Source organism: Phalaenopsis equestris, unplaced genomic scaffold (assembly GCF_001263595.1).
Source record: "Phalaenopsis equestris unplaced genomic scaffold, ASM126359v1 Scaffold001269, whole genome shotgun sequence".
Classification (NCBI taxonomy): domain Eukaryota; kingdom Viridiplantae; phylum Streptophyta; class Magnoliopsida; order Asparagales; family Orchidaceae; genus Phalaenopsis; species Phalaenopsis equestris.
In genome coordinates, this window is record NW_018165708.1 from 140,415 (window position 1) to 162,692 (window position 22,278).

The 22,278-nt window shown below is 34.8% G+C and overlaps 1 protein-coding gene across 1 annotated transcript in view; it reads right to left on the reverse strand.

Moving 5' to 3' along the window:
- Positions 1-361: 361 nt before the first annotated feature.
- LOC110033727 (14-3-3-like protein B) overlaps positions 362-22,278 on the reverse strand; it is a 49,624-nt gene continuing 27,707 nt past the window's right edge. The window contains exons 6-7 of the mRNA XM_020737787.1: positions 733-788; positions 362-641 (exon numbers count right to left, since the gene is read on the reverse strand). Coding sequence (XP_020593446.1) covers positions 639-641; positions 733-788 — 59 coding nt within the window. The 3' untranslated portion in view covers positions 362-638. The remainder of the gene's footprint in view (positions 642-732; positions 789-22,278) is intronic.

A 22,278-nucleotide genomic window follows, 5' to 3' on the forward strand; every position in this document is an offset into this window, starting at 1 on the left:
TTTCAATAGAATAGATATATATATATATATGGTTCAAACATATGCAGAGTCTTATCACAAATCGCATCATACAAATTTAAAAGGCTAATTGAATTAGCTTCCTATAATACAATCCCTAAGACAGTTAAATTGTCATCTTAAAAAGATAGAGGTTAGTTAATAATGAGGGCCTGAACATGAGCATATCCTCATTAATTTAATCAAAATATCATAAATCAAGAATACTAATAAATTGCAGCTCGTCCATAACAATGTTAAATAACATGGTGGTCTTCGGCCTGAATCATCAGAAACTAAAGAAACGCTATTGCGTATGTAGCCATCAAACTACCATAAAGTAATTCAGTAGTAATGCTATTCATAGACTAAACGCATATTCTTTTCAAGCACACATAAAAGAAAGGCATTACTCTGACCTCAAGGTTTGATAAACACCTGAGGCGTCAAATTAATTTAAAGCAGGCAGCTTAGTAAAGTAGTGCTGTCGGGCAAGATGCATACAAAAGAAAATGTTTGCAAACAGAACAGAAGCATGTTCAAGCCTAGCAAATAAAAATCAAAGAAAGCCTTGGAAATCTCTAAAACAACCATACCAAGGAAGATTTTCAGAATCATTGGCTGGGCTTCCAGTTCCAAATTCACTGCAAGAGAAAAAAAGTTGAAAGGTTAGCATTGAGAAGGCATGATTTCTGTAATTTACTGAACCAGATATGAAAATGTGTGCACGCTGACCTCGGCATCATCACCAGCATTAGCCTTCACGCTGCCGTCTTTAGAAGCTTCATCAGCTGCATTAAAGGATAATAACAATTTTAGAGGCGGCTCAACACCAAGATAGAAACAGCTTTGATATTATCCATCATATCCTTAAGGCTACATTTGGATAAACAAATTTTGAATGAAAGAAAGGATTAGAGAAATGATCGCAGATTTATAACCAGGCAGACAATAAAATGTTGTGAATTCAATTTATATCCTCTACCTTCGCATGAGTCAAACAAAATCCAGATTTAGAAGCTTGTAGCGAGCTATAAACAGTAACAAATATTACTGACGTACGCAATAATAAAAATAAAGGTTATATTAATAAAAAGTTGTTTATGTGAATTGCCATGATCTAACCTGGATTCGTATCAAATAGGAGAAAGAAGATGGAAAAGAATGCTCAAGAAAAGAGGGCATAATTCATTTTTTTTAGTGATTCCTAACACTCCGTAATGAAAAGTATACAGACTCGAAGGGCTCCCTAAGACATCAATATTAACCAATCAATCAACCTAAACTAACCATTACATTTATTCACAATATCATTAGTTACACATCCCTATCTACCTAATAGAGCTGCAGAAATTTGTTTATGTGAAATGAGTTTTAACCGAAGAGAATATTTAATTTAAAATTGTTCTTGTCATTTGATTAGATTTGTAGCTTCATTCTCTTGAATGCTTATTGGGATGCAATTGACTAGTGCTTTCTTCTTGATAAAAAGACTGATTTCAAGGTGTCCCAATAATGATGGAAACTCTCGAACTCAATAATAAATAGTATATGCAAGGCTTCTAAAAACTATTTAAATGTCATACAATAAAGTTTAAGTACTAGTTATCATAAAAATAATTTGAAATGCTATGGTGTTAGAAGCTTAAGGTTTACAGCTGACACCATAAACTCAATTTCGTTATGATGTATTAGGCTTATAAGTTATCTGACCTCTGCCAGTAGAAGCCGGTCAATTCGAATATATTAAGCTGAGGTTCTGCAGAAATACCCAAAATGAACAACCACAAGTTATGTTCCATTGGTCATACCGTGCAATGGAAACTATCATATAATTACAGTTTGGACTTTGGGACTGAACTTATGGCGCAAACTGCCTTGCAATGATAGTATTGCAAGCTACAAAATATAAATTTGTGCATGTTACAACCTAGAAAAAAGTCCAGATCTTATGCTAGTATCGGTCAATCTCATATCAGTCCTTAGAATGGGCCAAACTAATTCTATGCGGATTATATAAGTGTTATCTAGTTCAGTTGGTAATTGTCTAAAAATTTATTTTCAAGATATTTTGTTTGAATCTTGCCTTTGCCATAATAAATAACATAATGCAGACTTTGAATTGGGCAAAACAAAGGCAAATGATGGTAGAAAGTACCTTGCAATCTTCATTCGTCCACACTTGATCATTGATAAGATTGATAGAAGATATATTAGAGGATTTCAATTGGATTCCTGATTTCTTCATTTCTTAATTTTATTTAATGATCTTAACACTTGTGATTTTAAAATCTAATTGAGAAAGAAATATCACTGTTTTCAATAGAATAGAAAAAAAAAAACTTAACATTTTTTATATAGTTGTGTAAAGGAACCTTAGACGTAAGCATATATACAAGCCATGCAAATTAGTATGTCTGTGTGTGCATACATGCGTGCGCACCCGCACGTGTTTGTGTGATCTAGAAATCTCACCCTCTAGTGAGAACTTCATGTTCATAATTCAAAGTGTGTCAACTTTATATACATAAATCAGAGAGAGAGAGAGAGAGAGAGAGAGAGAGAGAGAGAGAGAGAGAGTGTGGTGTTGACTTCTCAAAAAAAAAAAAGATTAGCCTTTGGCATATATGTAGAAACAGGCCATGCACATTAGTTAGTGTGTGTGTGTGTGTGTTGACTTCTCAAAAAAGATGATTAGATAAAAGATAAAAGGCTAACAAGAAATCTCAACCTTTAGTGAGAACTTTATATTCATAATTCAAAGTTTCTTATGGGCGAAAACTATCATAATTGCTTGACCCACCCAACCAGAGAAAGGGCCTGTAAAAGGGTAACATAAAATCCATGCTTTGTTTTGGTGTCAACAATTTGAATTGAGGAAAAAAATACACAAAGCTTCTTAAGGTGTAAGCTAATCATGATTTGATTACCCGCCCAATCAGAGAGAGAACTTTGAAATGCTAACATAAAGTCAATGCTTTGCTTTGGTTTCAATAATTTTTATTGAAGAAAAAAATACACTATTATTAGCTCAAAGCAAATAGTCATACATGAATTTAACACCGAACCTTTACTAATCTTAATCTTCTTAATAAATTGAAAGATCATTATCAATAAACATGGATTAATTTATCCAAAGGGAACTCATGGCCTTATGATAAGTTTGAAAAAGGGTCAACTTCAAGTCAAGTTTAGCTAATAGACAGTTGCACGTCATATTGAGTGGCATATGACTCACAAATTATAGGCTTAGTTACTGGGAGCATCCAGAATTGGTTATTCCTTCGATCATCATTGTTTAGAGGCAAATTTTAGAAATTATAACCAGTATGTAAAAAGAATTTGCCACATCATTTGCAAGTGTCACATATTTCATTGTGATCCACACATATTTCACTGTGATCATATGGAGAGGACATGATATGAGACGTGCTTTCCGTGGACTCTGATTATGTTTAAATTTACCATCTTAGTAACCTATTACAAAGGATGGATGGATGGCAGCTCTGACTACATATTTGTGACCATTCCATGCGTTTTTAGCTTTCTTTTGTGTGTTTTGAAGGGAGGAGAGGCCAGGGGGTTTCAAAATTCTCTCCAATTAAAATTTGCACGATTTACAACCAATAATAGGAAAAAAGCAAGTCCCATGGAGACGTCTCTTGGAGTGCAAAGAAGAATTTTGATAAAGAGAATTGCTTGGTTATGATTTCCAAAAATTAACCAGATCAATGATAATAATCTCAAAGTATATTTATCTTCATATTTGAACATGATTTGAAGTTAAACCCTTTCTGTAAAAAAACTTCAGAAAATAAATACATCATTAAGATTAGAAGATCTCAGAATTGAAGTTGAGATCTTATTGTTCAATTAAAATTATGGATACAAACTCGATCATCTTATGTGTGGAATGTAAGCCATCGTTTGCCATGTTGGCAAGGGACATTGAAATCTCTTAAATCCGACCATTATCTCACTTGGCCTTAGGTTTGTAAACTAGTGACACAAAATGTAATAGGATATATGGTTCACCAAAAAGAAGCTAAGATGAGACACAAAAATGTTAATGAATAAATAAATTAAAACACAAGGTTAAAATTTGCAATATCCCAACATTTAGCTTATGCAAAGAGTAGTCTCTTTTGATGCAAAATTAGAAAAACACAATTCATTCGAAATTATAATATAAAAATTATCAAAATCCGAGACTTAACAGATATCTAAGAATGAATGTAAAACTACAATGTAATTAAGATTCAAAAACCTGAAAAAAAAAATAACTTACAATGTAAAGAACATGACAAAATCTCAACTACATATAAACCAATTACAAATAGATTAAAGGAAATAATAAGGAAAGAAATCAACAATTTTGAGATCCAAGCTTTATGCCATCCCCAAGAAATCAGCATCAAGACTTACGAAACACTTCAAAAATCCACATCTAACAATAGCAACTCAGATAAAACGAATAATTCAATGTTACAAATTGACTCAATATCACACAAATCACATTCTGAGATAGGTTTTAAGCTTCTTGTAGAAGAACTTGAAAATGTGTTAGTTGATTGTTAGGTATCGATTAAATATTCATGCATGGACCACATGGTGAGATAGGTTCAAACTTACTATGTGAAAGCATGAAAATAAATTTGGTAATTTGCTGGGTATTGACTTAATATCATACATTAATCGCATTATAAGGCAGCTACCAAGCTTACTGTGTGAAAGCTTGAAAATTAGTTAAAAGATTTTGTAAAATTAAACGACGTTGAATTGCAGTGGTGGCTTTAAAATTGATGCAGAGAAATATGATCGATATGAAAGTCATAAGACAATGTTGAGATGGTTTTTCAGTAGTCATTGATAAGAATTGGGATGAGAGAGAAAATCTAAGAGAAGAAATAAAGAGAATAAAATCACATACAAAAAATAAAAATAAAAAAAAAATAAAAAAGAGAAATAAATATCTTTTCAAAGATTTACTTCAACAAAAAAGATAACTTCTTTGAAAAAATTATAAGCGGATAATTTTTAGTATTTGATTAAATCAACTTTATTTGTTATCTCTTATGAGTTATACATCATACTAGACTTGTGAGACTTTTTTTTAAGGGTGCAATTGGATTTTAAGAAGTGCTAGTTCACAATTGTTGCTTCTTTATCAGAAAACTGAATCCTCCCTTTTACACCTAAAAATGAGCTTACTTAGGCTATGTTTGGGGGCGCGGTTAGAGCGCTTCGCGGCACCCCACCGCCGAAAATTACTGTTTGGGGGCGCTGCAGATGAACTTCGCGGCCACCGCAGGCGAGGTTTTCGCTAAAAAGCAGGCCGCGGGATCGACCCCGCGGCCCGTGTTCCGCGATTTTTTTTACCCAATTGCCCCTTCGATCGATCATCGTTCGGGCTGTTACAGGACTTGAAGCTCTGCTTCTTGAAACTCTACTCCTTCCCTGACTCTTCTCTTGCATTCATTTGTTGGTCATCTGCTCTCGTTCGTTCTTCTTCCCATATCTTTCCTTTGAAAGAAGCCCTATCCATTGATCTCTTTCCTCTGCCATCCTCTCCTTCGAAGCTGCACAACCCACTTCTTCCTTCTTCGACTGTAGCACTGTTCCTGGTGCTTCGTGCAGAGGAAGGTATAACGGAAGTCCCAACACAGCTTTTTTAACATTTTTAACCTAAGCTCGGACCGCTGGCAGCGTCTTCTTCGCCAAGTAGCAGTACTAATGTGATAGTGTGGAATCTTGCACATAATTATTTGTGCTTGCCTCAGTCCACAAACCCAAAAGTGGAAGGGTACTTTTTTTTAGTTTTCTAACTTTCTTTAGCGATCGTTAGTTCTTTTTAGGGCCTTGATTCAAATTTAACAATTTTTTTTCTTCGAAGTATAGAACATTTTGTTATTCTTATTAGCTTTAGCAGAACTGCTGCATTTGAAACAGCAAGCTAAGCAACAAGAGCTAGTCGCTAGAGCAAGGCTTACTGAGTATCCATTCAAGCTCCCCCATGCTTTCCATGGACATTACCAAAGGCACATATTCTTATTCCGCTGCTGTTTGCCTAGCTCAACTGCTATTAGATGGCTTGTTCTTTCCATTTCTGCTTTATATAAGTTTCAATTTATACTAGCATTTGCCTGCTATACGTTAGGAATTTTGAGGTATCGAATCATCACTATTAATGAACCTATTGCTGATAGAAGTAATCTCATTCAGAGACTAGCATTCAGAGACTAGTGACTAGCTTGCCTTCTATTATTTTACATTTCAATTTTATTATAGGATTTTTATTTCGAGTTTTTTTTTTTTGGTGAATGGATATTTAACAGATGGGAACATTGTTTCAGTTCTTGATATTATTTACATCACTAATGCTGCAGTTGCTGCAGTTGCTGCTGCAGTTGCTACAGTAAGAGTTTACTGCAATTTAACCTTGATTCCAATTTTTTGGACACTTATTTTCTCTTGGTTTTCACGTTTTTCTTCGCAAATTAATTAGTTGTACGACACTTGAGTGAATTAGTTTGTTAAAAATTTCTGATCATCTGATCCAATCTATATTCGACCAGTAAGTTGGCTTGCTGTCACTAAATTTGATTATTTTTATTGTCTGTAATTTCTGGTTCATTTGGTGTGGAGAGATTCATCTGCCATTTCTTTGTGTGTTCATGTGTTTGCTAATTTGTTGCTTCTAGCTCATCAGATGCTCTACCTTCTATGTTGGAGTTGTTTTGGTTAAAGCTTCATGCAACTTTAATTGATATACCAATGCACTTATAGTTTATCTCCGAATAACCATGGCAATTTCATACTCGATTTTCACTTGAATCTGAGATCATAGACTAGCAAGAGTTGTAGGCAGAGATGAACCAACTATCTCAGGCCAGGAATCAAGCGTGGGCAGAAGTTTTGGTGTTATGGTATGTAAATAAATAAGAACTGAGCTGTATGTATGTAATTCTAACACTCAATGAATTTATATATTGTTATTTAATGATCAATTAATTAATTTATAAATATATTTTTATGTTCTTAATTATTTGATATAAATATAAATTTTCTTAATTTTTAAAACTACTTAATTATTTATTAATATAAATTTGTTTAAGAAAAAATTTGTTTAATATAAAAATTATTTATATTTTGTTTTAAACAGCCTTACTGAAGAGTAGCAGAATGGTCATTTTTCCATAAACAGCTGCTCGACAGCTAGTTTCACACAGCTGCACCAAATAGACAGTACCAATCCTCGCAGCTGCTTCCCCGCAGCAGCTTCCTGGGATAGCACAGCTGTAGCTGAAAAGCTGAGAAGCTGCAGCTGCGCCAAACAGAGCCTTAGATGATCCCACAGAATTTCGGTGTTTGATCTCTTTTATAGTATGTGTTAATTGGAATTACTCCAAGATTAACACTTTTGTAGAATAAGATTAAAAATACTATTTTCATAACAACTGACATCAAAGCGAAGTTTACAAGGGACTACTCCTAGATTTACATGAGCTTGGGATCGAAAAATTGAAAGGATTAAATAGTTTTGGATTTTGAAGAACTAATGTTCATGGTATTTTAGTTCAATAGGGACATCTGAAGGCACCAGTTGGGTGAACCAAGAAGTAGGAAACTAAGAGTGAATAAATAACAGAGATAAATAAGAAGAGTCTCAAGACAATTTAACTATGTTTGATAAACAAAATCCCAACAAAAATCATAGAGGAAACAAATGCAGACGAGTGGTGGTTCAGGCTTGAGCCATTAACAAAGGGTTGTGTTGCAGGCTGTAGGTTACTTGGTGTTTTTATTTGTTAATGCCCTTACAGTTCATATGGATGCCTCTGCTTGCACTAAAATCAACAAGAGTTGAAAACTTCGTTGAAAAATGCACTATGGAGTGTTCATGTGTTGAATACAACTTTGAAGTACTGCAATTTAGAGAAGCAGAAAAGAGTTGGCTTCTAAGATAAAAAAGGTTCAAGAAAAAATAGAGGCGCAAGTGGGGAAGAGGCTGTTGAAGTTGATTAAGAGAGTCAATCTTTTAAATGCCCAACCTGTCAAATTTTGAAAAGTCATCGCAACATTTAGAAGGAGATAACTTCAAGTAAACAAAAATTCAACGGCAAAAAAACTATCAAGTTCAGTGGTACAATATGAAGCACAATATTAGTGCTACACAATTCTTATGTAAGATCACAACCTAAACGACATGTACACCTGATGAGATTATGTGATATTCAGCCGATAGGGGCTTTAAGAGCTTAAAATATTTGACTTAAAAAGTAGCACAAAGGGAAAGAAAAGAAATTTTTAGGTCTTGACTCGAAGCCATACACGAATCACATAATATTGTATGTTCCATGCTTCTTATGTAGAAACTAAAAACGGGTTAAATGAGTTTTTACGTGTTAACTTAATAACCAAACATAATGAATAAGATTTCAAGTTTTTTATGTGAAGCTTGAAAATGTGTTTGGTGAATTGTTATATAGTAACTCGATATCTATGTATCAAACACATGTTGAGATAGGTGCCAAGCTTATGTGAAATCTTCAAAATGTGTTAGATGACTTTGCATACATAGCTTGGAAGAGTTGAGATAGAATTCACAAAAAGATAGAGACAAGAAAATAAAAGGAGAAAGAAATAAAAAAAAATCAAATAAATTCATTTTAGGGTGTTTAAAATATCATCTCTATAAAAAATGGTATATTTTTTCGGAAACTTTTGAAGTGAGCACCTTTTTGGTATTTGTTCAATTCTCCACGTTAACACTCCCAAACTATTTCTCTTATTGCTAATTAATCAAACCTTCTCTCTAATGGATCATAGCTTAATTAAGATGAATCAATTAAAGATTTCTCCTTTTGCAGGGCAGATCTATTTTGCAATTTTATGGTTCATCTTGCTAGATCTTAAATTGATACCTCCGTAGAGTAAAGTTAGTTGAACTCTTTTCTTAACATTTTATTTATTTATTCAAGTAAAAATTCATTACCTTAAGTGTTCTTTTTATAATCAAAATGATACAGAATCAATAACATCGCAAAGAACTCTAAAAATATGGCCTAAAACTACACATTTCAATCAAATAAACTACTTCCTTGCAGAGATTTTATGCAAATGCATGATCATATATCTTAGTGAAACCCATATTTGAATATTCCATCTTATGACACATTAAGCACAATGATATATCCCATCAAACCACAAGAGCCATCAATAGTTCATAAAAATTAGAATCAAGTGCTCTCTTTCGAATGAGGGCTTCCCCTTGCTAATTTCTTTGTCAAGTACCTATTAGGAGTAAGTTAGTTGTATGCAGATAAGACTTAGCCAAGACCATCAAGTGGTTTGAAATATTTGATTTTATTGATTTGCTCACATCCTTGATACCTTTGTATGCTAAGACAAAGCATTGCAAAAAATAGGGCAATCGACAAAGAATGCACAAGTGAGCAATAGAACAGGAGAAACTAGGGAGCATAAAATAAATAAGCAAATAAAGAAATTGAGAAAGGGAAAAAAAAAGAAGAGAGGGAGTGTGAGAGATTAATGGAAAAAGTAAGAGAAAGAAGAGATAAAAATGGAAAGTGGATTTTAATTTTTTATTTGTTCTTTTGTGTGATTTAATTAAACTTTTTTTTGTAAATGTATGCTTTTGCGTATTTGGATACTTTAATTTATTAATGATTTTTTTTTTTTGAATTTGATTTGATTTTTAAGTTTAGATGTTTGAATTTTGAGAAGAATTTTAAGATTTGGTTTGAAATTGAGTTGAGTGTTGAGTTTTAATAAAATTTGTTGTTGTAATATTTTGATTGTTTATTTAGTTTATACACGCGCGCGCGCGCGCTATGCATGAAAAAAATTATTAGGCCTTTAATACAAATAGCCCCAATAATGTCATATAATTCCTCACAAATATATATATATATATATATATATATCACACTTATTTTCAATTACTTCCCTCTTTCCCAAAGCATGATAATTCTATCTCACCACGAAGAAGAGCTTTAACATAAGCAATGACATTTCAGCCATTACTCCAAGGAGCATTGACATTGACCATCTTCAAGGAATGAAGCAAGGTCAACCAACCAAACTTTGACTTGCTCTTAAGTTAACTTGAGAACAACACATAAATAAATATAATGCACGCATAAAATGAATTATTTTTTGGTCCCTCACGGATCTCTAAGAAAGTCATTTGAATTTTAAGGTCTTATTATGCAAGTTTATAAAACTTATTTTCATTTGTCAACAGTAAGAAAAAAATTAAGCTTCAATATGTTTTGTGTTAAAAAATGATCTTGTCATAGTTAACTTATCACAAAAAAAGATTGAAGTTTAGCAATTGCCTTTGCATAGAAGATAATCAAATAAAATTTAATCTGACCCAAAATAGGGTGCCAGCTTTGTGGCCTTGTGACTCGGTTATTATAGTTTGTTGGCCCATTAAAGGCTGTCATTAGTCATATGCTTTGTACGTAGTGGACTTGATGACGATAAATCCAATTTGGGGGCAAGCCTTGAGAGTATTGGAAAAAGAACTCATTCTGACAGATATTTTGAGCATTAGCAAACTTAAATAAAGATAAACTTGATCTGGCTTGACCAAGAAATTTAGGGGTATATCATATGTGTTATACATCGCGTAAAAAATGCACACCGATGACCTAGCTCTTGGAGCTTATATCAAGTTGGTGACAAGGTTGTTAATTTTATGGATCATTTTTAATAGATTTATTAACTATAAAACTCCTTAAGCTTGACACCCAACCTTATGTAAATTTTAGAATCACTATTATAGTCATATGCTTTTTGTGCTTTGTGATAGTAGTAGAAAGAGACGACTTCCTTTAGCCATGTTCTTTATGCTTTGCAAATTTCTATAAGATTGAAAATCTGTTGATTTGGCTTATCAAAGTTTGCCCAACAATACCCAAATTAGTTTGATTTAAGTTAGGGACACATAATTCTTTTTAAGGCACTAAAACTATTTAGAAGATTTTAATTTTTGGCTTCTTGAGCGGTTAAATCAAGAGCAACTATGGAACTCTATCATTAGACTTGTTTATGAAGCAGCTACCATCTTCACGAACCACTTAGTTGGCATGTTGAGTAAGTAAAACTGTTAATAACTCAGAAACGTTGGAGTTTGAACTTTTAACCCACTTCAGCCATGACCATGAGCTTTTCCAACAAGCTTATTAAAGCTTTACAAATATATAATTCTAGCTCACTTTTCAAAACATTAGAGAGCCTAAGATATGTGAGTCCTAGACATTTTGGGTGCTTCATCTGTAGTTCTTTGTTCAAATAATCACCCCTTCAGTATATATTTATAAGCATGCCAAAATTAGGCAAACAACCCATCATTAGGATCCCTTAGCTCCTACATTTGTGTTAACCTTTTCATGAGCAAAAATTTAACAGAGCATTTGTCAATAATGTGACATACGATTAAATATCTTTGATACTATTTGCATTTGAAGAGTTATCCCATCATTGACTGTTTGACAATCAGGCCTAATCTTAAGAGTTAAATTCCATTAAGGATCAAGTGCCGATTGTGGCACTCTCTATAAAGCGCAAGCATTCTGTGCAGGATCCAGCAATCCTGTTTCTATGGGGTTTCATGGTTCGTGGATTATGTACAATTCTGTGGGCTTACAGAAAGACCAAAGATCAATTGTACAAACAGCCAAACTTACCCGATTATCAAATTGAGCAAGATTTTTTTTTCGATTTTATTATTTATAATTAAGGATTTTATATTAGGAACCTATTTAAATGTTGTTTCTTTTTGTTTGGGAGACTATTAGCTATTGTGTTTGTGTTTTGGAGACATCATTTTCTGTTTTATGATATTTGGAGTATTGTATCATCTTCTTTTTGCAAGTGGTGTGTATGTACCTTGCTCAGGAACAAGTCGTGGACCCTCACCGCCCATTCCGTACTGTTTCTTCATTGAAGTCCAAAGGTTTAAAAGACAAAATTAGGAACCAAGGCATTTATTCTTAGTGAGGCGAGGTGTAAAAGTTTCGAGACAAATTTAAAAAAAAAATCATAAATATGATATAAATCATGGATATGTTGATTTAATTTATTATCACAAATAAAAGTTAAATATTTTAATCTTAAATATTAATATAAAATAGAAGTTTGAAATATGATAATTCGTAAAAATTCACTTAATTTAAATATTCTACGAGTTTCAAGATTCAGTGACCTCATCCTTGTTTTCATCTTCATAAGAATCATCATATTTATATCATCTAATTCTATCTAATTTTATAACTTTAAATGTTCTTCATTCCTTATAGTTTTCATCTTACAATCAATTAATCAGAATTTCAATATAATTTAAAATAAAATAAGAAACTAATTACATAATCAAGAAATCATAGTCAAATAAAAATCTAACCTTTTCAAGGCACGTTATGATATATATATTCAAAAGGAAATCGATATTTGACAGAGACCCAAATATCGATTTACCATTTATTTTTTTGGCCCCATGATGAGAGCCCACGTCATGTGCCTAAAATTCCAGAGCTCCTATGCCGCGGTAGGATCAGACCCTTGACCTGAGGGGACTTACAGTGACCCCGCCACCATATATATATATCAATAATTCAATGATCGAAGCGTTGCCTCAAATACCTTGAGGTTTTATGCCTCGAAATGTACACCCCAGACAAAAAGGCGAAAGCCTCACTAATAACATAGAAGCTTAACCGTCGAGGGTTTCTTTTGTTTGCCTCAATTCAAGGCACGCCTCGAGGTGTAAGCCTTGAAAGCCTTTTAAACACTATGTTGAAACACTGTTTTCAGTTGGGCAACTATCTTTGCTCGTTGTTACTGCTGTTTGGATGCGAAAAAATGTTGTTTTCTGCTTCAAGTTCGTTGTCCTGCTACCATTCATGCCATAATTCAACAGACATCATTATTCCATCTTTCCGTACCCATCCTACAGCTTACCTATCCGGTTCTTGTATTTTCTCACCCTCTAGGAGCTCTAGAATAATGTTATTTGATATCAAAACCAAAAAAAACCCTAAAGTTTTTAGGTTTTGTATTTCCTACACCTAAACCTCAAATTCATATAGCATAATCCTCCGCCAAAAAAGCTGTCCCAACACCTATCAGCAAAACCCTAAGCAATCAAACAACATTTGACCAACATACTACATCACCCACCTAGCCCTAACCCTAAACTACTTTTTTAATTTTCATTGAAATTTAGTTTGAAGAACGAGACATCATGCCGCCGAGGAGAAATTCTCAACAAGATGTTCAGAAGATCACTATGGAAAATATGGAATGAGAAATTCTCCAACAAGGCTTGTCGCCTTTAAAAGAAGGCAACCCAATAAGGTCACATATAGCCACAACAATAACTCTCTAGGTTGAGAGGATGAAGTGAATTACTTACACCAAAAAGCTTCGAGGTGCGAAGAGCCGATGTCATGTCCATTTGGCATTAAAAATTAGAGTTGAAATTGACTTGTTGAATTTTGATGGACGTTTGGATCCGAATGATTTCATAGAATGGTTCCAAACAGTAGATCGAATATTTGAAAATGTTCCTCAAGATAAGAGAGTTAGATTAAGAGCCATCAAGCTTAGCAAAAACATATCCCTGTGATGAGAGAGCCTAAAGCGTCTTTTTGACAGTGGGAAAAGAAGAATAAGATCACCACATGATCAAAAAAGAAAAAAAGATATGCGTTAAAAATATTTTCCCTTGCATTACAGATGAGATATGTTCATAAAACTCCACAAAGTATGCCAAAGAGATTCTTCTGTGAATGAGTACCCAACAAAATTTGATCAACTAATGTTGAAATGTGAGTTGATAAAAACAGAAAAGCACACCGTGTTTAGAAGAAGATATGAAGTGTTTGATGGCTGTTTAAACTTAAACAGTGAATTGAATGACAAATGAAGAGCAAATGATGTAAGGATCCACCAAATATTGTTGAGTAAGCTATAGACACGCCACTTGCAAGAAGAAGATGATACAATACTTCAGAGAGAAAAAAATCAAAGAAACTCTCAAAATACATAAAATAAAAGCTAATGTATCAAAAAAGAAAAATACCACATATAATCTCCTAGCAACAAACGAACCTAATTAAAAATAAATAAAAAGGAAAAACTATAAAAGGCAAGAAATCCCCACCCCCACCACCAAAAATAAAAAAAAACTATATGAGGACAAGAATCAGCTTGGTTTGCCCATCCTGTGATCGTGGAATCTCAAAAATGTGTAGGATTGTGGAATCTCACAATCTTGGGATATATCTTATACATCGATTCCATAGGAGATCAAGCATACATAAAATGTTTTGATCCTCTTCATATCAACTTTTTGATGTGTTGAGGCATTAAGTAGATAATTAAGGTGATCTCGTAAAGATAAGCATCAACATCCGCCAAGGTAGATGGATCTTAGAAAGGGGTTCTCAACTTCTTCATCATGTAAGTACTTTGAGGGTAACACGAGGCTCAAAGATAGGTTGTTACTATATTGCATCATCAATATCACTCATGGGGTAAGGAATGTCTAATAAAAGTTACTTACGGCTTTGATCATACTTTGGACTTGATTGCTCACCTTTATCCCTAGTTTTTCCTTAAAATTTGCCTTTATAATCTTTAGAGAATTTATTTTGGGATAAAAAACCATGACGCCTGTAGGCTTCTCAGCTAGGGATGCACATAGGCTTCTTTTATGATGAAATATTGTCATCCTCATGGAGCATTACTCATGTTAATTCATGTAGTGCAACACGATTCATGTAGCTAGATGTGATACACATTAACATACTTCATACATTAATAGAAAATGGAGGTAAACATGCACATTCATGAAGCCATAGTCTTCTATTAAGTGCTAAAAAGGAAGTTTCAAGGTAGATAATAATGGAATTTGGCTATATGTAAAGCCTTTCAATACTGATAGATATAACAATGAACTAGGTGATGTCCTTGATCATGAAATCCATGGAGGAACACCTGATCCATTTTCGAAATTGAACATCAAGGGTTAGCCGCCTCAACATTTTAACATTCATCAAGGTCAATAGAACTAAGTTTGATGAGAATATCAATAATCATGACACAATTGCAATATGTCGTAACATATACCAATTGATTATGCTCAAATGTCCCCATGAAAAGGTCCTCGTCAATGAAAATAAGTAGTTTTGACATGCCTTTGCAACTAGTTTTTTTAGGAGAGCCTTTTCATTAATCAGAATATTTTACCCTTTATCTTGTAGGGAGAAAGGTTGAAGTAATTCCCATTTGAGTTGAGAACCTTTACTACTTTTTAGAAAAAATCCTCCTTGGAGCAAAAAGTCATCAAACTTGATTCTCTGTAAAATGCACTTCATGTTTAAAAGTTGCTCCTTAAGCGAATGTACACTTGAAGACTAACGTGATAATAAACAAGAAGAATTTCCATCACAAAATAGGGAAAACAAAATATTTTATTTCAAGAATCCAAACAATACAACTCAAATATATAAGGATAAACACCTACAATTCGAGAGGTAGGCGATCTCTCCCAGAAATTAACCATACGACTCAAGACCATAATCTCAAGCATAACTCTAACCTTAAACATATTAGCCCCATTTATATCCCAGAATAATGAATAATAAATAATAAATTACTACATTGTCCTTAGGGGCCGATGTAACAATACTCCCCTCCCAAAAAGAAATATTGTCCTCACGGTGAAACAAATGATATTGTTGTTGGATCAAGTCATTTGGCTTCCACGTGGCATCCTCATCTAACAATCCTTTCTATTAAATCAAAAATTCATAGTGACTCTCATGAGTTTGAAATGCAGTTTTGTGTACGTTCTTCAGTCATATATGAACCTGTTAGTATCGTAACTTTAAGTCAATTTTAGAGAACACGACAGCCCCAAATAACTTGCCCAGCAGCTCATCGGTCACCAGAATCTCTCAGCTACCTATCATGTCTCTTTTACGCGATGCAACTTAATTAAGAATCCCAACCCTGCATCCTTAATCGCCCTCACCGGTCAAGCGTCACCAAACTGCGAAGCACCACTATCTTGTCTTCCTTCAGAATACTCTACAATATCAAAATCAAACCCTTACAAACTCTCCTGCTCTTCTCCACCTATCTCGTTCCCATCCATACTCCTGATCATCTTTCGTCTGGAAGGCTGCAAAAAAAAGGCACTGGCACAGTTGGATGAAACCCTCCATCGGGGTCCCATCCCCCATAATTTCCTGTTTTTAGCCAAAATCATTCAAATCAATCTTCTACAACACCGAATTGCATGTAATTATGGTTTGTCTGTTCTCGTTCATTCCCAACCTCACAATGTCGTGCAATTCTCTCTAGATGTTGCCACTCAAAACCGCTCCCAACTCCTTTGTTGAATCCCACATGCTTCCATTCGTTCTAGTCGTCTGGATGTCAAGTTATTCCTTCCATGTGCTTCCGCTCGAGTCTACTCCCAAGTCCTTTGCTCAATCATGTGGGTCTCAATCCGCCTAGAATAGTGACACTGCCTAATGCCACGTGAATCCTTCTTATTGATACAGGTCGTGTCTGCTCCTGATTGCTTCACTCATTCATGCGACTCCAGCTCCGCCTAAAGCAGTGATGTGGCCCTGATGCCACATAATTTCTTCAAATTGCCATCGCTAGGGTTCGTTCCAGAAATTGTCGCTTCATTCCCCGACAGGAGACGACGGATTTGCATGAAATTCTTGAGTCTTCATCATTTCTTTCAGTGTCGTGAATCTCCCATCCATGGATGAGAGTCGTCCCTATATCGAAGTGAAACACTACTTTTCAGATCTAATTTGGCTCATCCCTTCCTTCAATTTCTCCTCCAAGCATCTACTTGGCTTCGATTAACAATTTTTAATCACAAAGGTGCAGTGGATTAGCGAGTCTAAATTCAGATAGTTGTAATTGAGTCTATATTGCAAAATTCAGTTGCAAATGAGGTGTGTACTACAGATCAAGAGACAATCAGTTGGATTTATCTGCCTACGATCCATTCATCGGCCTATCAGCTATCCCACATTGCATTGTTTTGTGGGGCTAGGTAACAAAAGCGGTGTTGTACATTGCACTCCTTCCCAACTAGCTTGAATCATGGTTGTATTGCAAGATTAGGGTGCAACGTAGATGCCTTGTAAGCTGCAATCCCGTCTGCGCGGTTTAGTCAAGAATTCTGTGATGCGAAGGAGACATGTACACCACAATCTCGTCGTTTGCGTCCTAGGTATGTCTGTTCGAGTGAACTTATCGCTTTGTATGACGCGATTCTTCTCAAAATCCTGTCGTTGGCTATGTGGAAACCCTGGTTTCTCATATCAAGACTAAGGCACACCCTATCCCTTCTATTTGCTTCCCAACCATGACGAATTTCCACCGCAAATTAAGGCAAACAAAATATTTTATCTGAAGAACCCAAACAACACAACTCATAAATAAAGATAAACACATACAATTCAAGAGACTGACAATCTCTCCCAACAACTATAATTTGAGAGGTAGGCGATTTCTCCCAAGCCCTAGCCCTAAGACTTAAGATCACAATCTCATACATAACCCTAACCCTAAACATTTTAGTCCGATTTATACCCCACAATAATAAATAATAAATTACTAATTTTTTGTTAGGTGCGGCATAACATAATCATTGGAGGCTCTTTGTTTTCCCATCGAGGAAGCTCAAGACTTCCTCAAAATTTATTGATTGTTGAACTATAAAAGACACTTCTGAGGGTTTGAATGAATAATGTGTGGGTCTTTGCAAGATGCTCAAGAGCTAACCTAGGACCGCTCCAAAACGTTTGTTGGTTCAGAAATCAAATGCCAAATAGCATGGAGTCTGCAATGGCAGACTATTTCACATTCTTGGACTATTTAGAGGGTTTGCATGAATCATGTATGGGGCTTTGTAAGACGTTCATGAGCTAAACTAAAGACCCCTCCCTCAAAACCTTTGTTGGTCTAGAAATCAAATGCCAAATAGCACGACGTCTTCAATGGCAGACTATTGCACAATCCTGGACATTTCTCCTAGAAAGCGTTTGAGCCATTCAAATTTTATATTATATCACAGGAACAAAATTTCTCAAGGGCATCATCATTTGTCACTGATTGCATCATGAGTTTCATACTCGAATACACGCATTTAAGGACATCATGGACTAGGGGTTAAAAGTTACATTTACAAGTTGGAGAATGGGTGGGAATATATAGTCAAACAGATCAAGATTTTATGTTATGGTCATCCACAGTCAACAAGATGCACTCTTTAACCAACAAATAAGGGCTACAAAACCATGTTGTCAATGAAATCTTATTAACAACCATGTTTTCTCCAATCATATATTCCAGGTGGATCAAGCACATGCATAAATTCTCACCTCTACTTAATATACATGGCCCAAAGTCTAAAGTATATGCGTTCAACAAGGACTCTTAACTAGAGGTTCTAGCGTTTGATATTTTGTTTGTTTAGAAATTTGCTAAGTTTATTTGCTCAGTGCAAACTTGAAGAGAACTTTTAAAAATTGATAAAGAAAAATAAATAGACTTAGGCAACTATTAGCCAATTAGAGGACTTATATGTCAATTTTGTAGAGCCAGTGAGTTGGGATTTGTGAATGGATGTGTTATTCAACCAATTTGAGGATTTGTCAGTAGAAACATACCGTGAATTTTAGGTTTTAGACAACCGTTGGACAATTTATGAGCAATTCTCAATTCAGCCAATAAGTTATCAGTTAAGATTTGTGAATTTGAGTTAAGGCAATGCTTATGTTTTGGAAAGTGTGATTAACTCTGTGCTTTGTTGACTTAACCATGAGATTAGAGCTTACAACCTCGGATTGAGAAAGTCTTAATGGTGGTTCAAATAACCTTGTCCTCTTTTAAAAAATGGTGCATTGTAGAACATTAATTTAATTTGGATTTGAAGTGACTTCGTTTTTGATTTGGCATTGATTAAAGAATATAGGAGTATAACCTATGTTTAGGGAAGCCAAAGGGAACTGATTGGTTTGGATTGATATGATGTCAATTATGATTGTGTTTGCGCATAGGTAGGTTGCCCTTACGCATGGGCCAATAGCCAAGCATGCATAGAAGAGTGTCAAATGCACAGTGGAAAATTAGTGAATTAGTGTAAGCAAATAGAGAAGTATGCAATGTGATTAATTGAGTGAACATGAGCAATTAAACTAATGCACAATGACATATTCGCAAGTTAACTATAGTGAATAACCCGTTATCATGGCTGAAGTGGCTCAGTTCACACGTACGAGTAACTAAACACAGAGATGATTTAGAGTTTGTTTAAGGTAGCTGCAGCATATCAATAATCTGTTGATAAGTAGCTGATCCAGATAAATTACTAATCAGCAGCTGATCCAGATAAGTTGGTTGTCTGTTTGGTTTGTGTGTTTGGAAAACAACTAATTTGCAGTTGTTTCTGGATAAATGATCATCATGCCCCTATTCAGTAATGTTATTTACAACAGAACTGTCATAGCTATAAATTTTGAATTTTAAAAGCAAAAAACAACTTCACAACAGTACAAAAAATTGACATATATTTGACCCTAAATTGACTAAAATCAACCCCCAACAACCCAATTCGACCCATGTACCCAATTTGTCTCCCCTAATGAAAAACAAGACCCCAAGCTCCAATTTGTATGCCACAAAAAGAGACGTGAACTTTTCATCAAACATATAGAATCATAAATAGTGATTCTCCATTTTGTTTACTGTGTGTATGAGTGTGTTTTTTTCTTTTAGCATTCAAGATACCAACCATCAAAATTTATGGTGCATTGGCATTTAAATAGTTGTGATCATGTAAACAAAACAAACACTTAGCACGTCTTGTTAAAAAAGCATGAATCCAAAATGTCTAAACAAAAATGTTAAAAACCAAAATGTCAACAAAACAAACAATTGCATCATCAAGCAACCATGGAAATGAACATAGCAATAAGCACGTGATAAAGAAAAGGTTGGTGAAATTTGATTACCTTACCCCGCACATTTCTCTTCTCTTTTGCCTCCCGGGATGGTTGTTGGTCACTAAGATCTGTTGCATATTGTTTAATAGAGCTGAACTATGTGGAATGACTTCACTCAAAGTAAACCCTAACCTTCCATCGTCCATAGGGAAGAACTGTTGCGCTCTCGAGAAATTGGGTTTCTTGACATCAGGAGAAGAAAAGCCCGGGATGCCTAGGAGGGCGAGGGAAAACTCGTAGGCTAGGAATGAGCCAACAAGCCATGAGGAAAGAAAATACAAGAACAAATACAGCGATGACAGGGTCCTGATAAGGAGTAAGAGCTTCGCGGGGAAGAAGAATGTGTTAGGAAGAGGATGACGTTGCGTAAGACGTCTTCTGAAGAAGTTGGAGAAGGAAGGAGTCGTCGAGGGCTGGTGGATTGTAGCTCCCGAAGGAGGAACTAAAGGTGGAGTGACGCTTAACGACACTAGGCGACTGCTCTTCAAAGGAGTGCCTCCTCCATGCATCTGCCATGCTTCCGCGAGAGAGGGTGGGGAGTAAAGTTTTCTCTCCAAACGCGGGTCGCGGGGTCGAACCTGGGACTGGTGTTTAACAAAAAAGGATTCCAGCTTGTCGCGAAACGCAGCCCATACAGGGGAAACAAGCACATTTGGCGGCATTTTGAAAACACCCTGTAGCAAATAAGTTGTGCCAAACGGACCTCAGTGAATTAGCATACAGGTAAGCAACCAATTTGGTGCAAGGGAGTGGTTGGATTTTCATGAGCAAGAATGTTGATAGTTACAAATATACGAGGGTCTACACATGAGGGCATTGACAAATGAAGAGCGCATCAGTTATGCACGCATGTGAACTAGCAAATTGAAGAACGCAAATGCTAGTTCATTGGGATTTGTTGAATGCACATGTGAGTATATCAAGTAGGCCAAAGCAAGGGTGAGTAGACTAGTAATTTGACAAATACACTGGTGAGAATATTGATGAGTTGGTGAGTGCACCAGTGAGTTCACAAATGCATTGACGAGTAATAAATTTTCATTCAATAGTGAAGTTTTCATCTTGGTAGGAGAGGCAAACCTTTTCCATTTAAGTCAATACACACTTCTTATGTTAAGCATATCTACAAAAGTAGCCCGATGACAATGACCAACGACCCTCACATTCTGATGGCATTGTTGTGACGCCCAAGTTTTCAATACTGGGCCATAAATTACAGCCCATTGTTTACACTTTAATTATAATTTATGTTATTATTATTCATTTTAATGATATTCTTTAAATTATATAGATGTGTGTGTGTTACTCTGAAAATTTTTGTTGCTCTTGCAAGGTAGTTTTTATCCTTTCACAAATACTAGAGCAATGAGGAGATGAGGCAATCCTTTGTTAAAATGGTTACAAAAATTAAGAAAAATGTAATTCAACAGGAAAAAATAAATCTTCAATACAAATAATTGTCTTAAAAGAGTAATAAAAAATTTCCTACTGTTTCACACTGGCTTCAATACTTCTATTAATAGTCCACAACAATCCCTAGTTAAATTGTTCAAAAGGTATTATGAAAAGACTTTCACCAATGCAGAAATATAAATAAATAAATAAAATCATTAGAATAAATACATATTGCCGAAATTAAAGGAATCAAACTCTTCTACATATTTCCAGAGCGTTTGCTGATAAAAAATATCTTCAAAATCATCTGCAAAATGGCTCATAGTAATGATTGACAAGGGTGGTCTACAATGCATGAGGTTTTTTAAAATGCTACAATGTGACTTGTAAAGAGGCTAAGGTATATAATCTTATCCCAACATGTATTTTCAAAAATTTTAACCCAATCTGATGTGATAAGGTTCCTTTTGCTTCAATGCATAAAGCAAAGTGGTTTAGTGTGCCTTTGATTTCATAAAAGAATTAGAGGCAGCCTCATGCATCTAACTCCTCTAAGAACAATGCATGCCACCTATTTTGAGTTTATCCAGCTTCATAAACTTCTAAATGGACTTGATTTTTCTCAGAAAAATTCACTCTCTCCATGCAGAAGAAATTATTGTTATTCAAATTGCTGATAATTCTACTTCATAAGTACACAAAATTAACTAAAGAGGACTATTATTAAATTCAGAAAGTTTAACAATTGTATTATTTATTCTCATCTAGTCATCTTTTTACTAGCCTTCAGGTTGTCGACATATTTACAAAGATCATG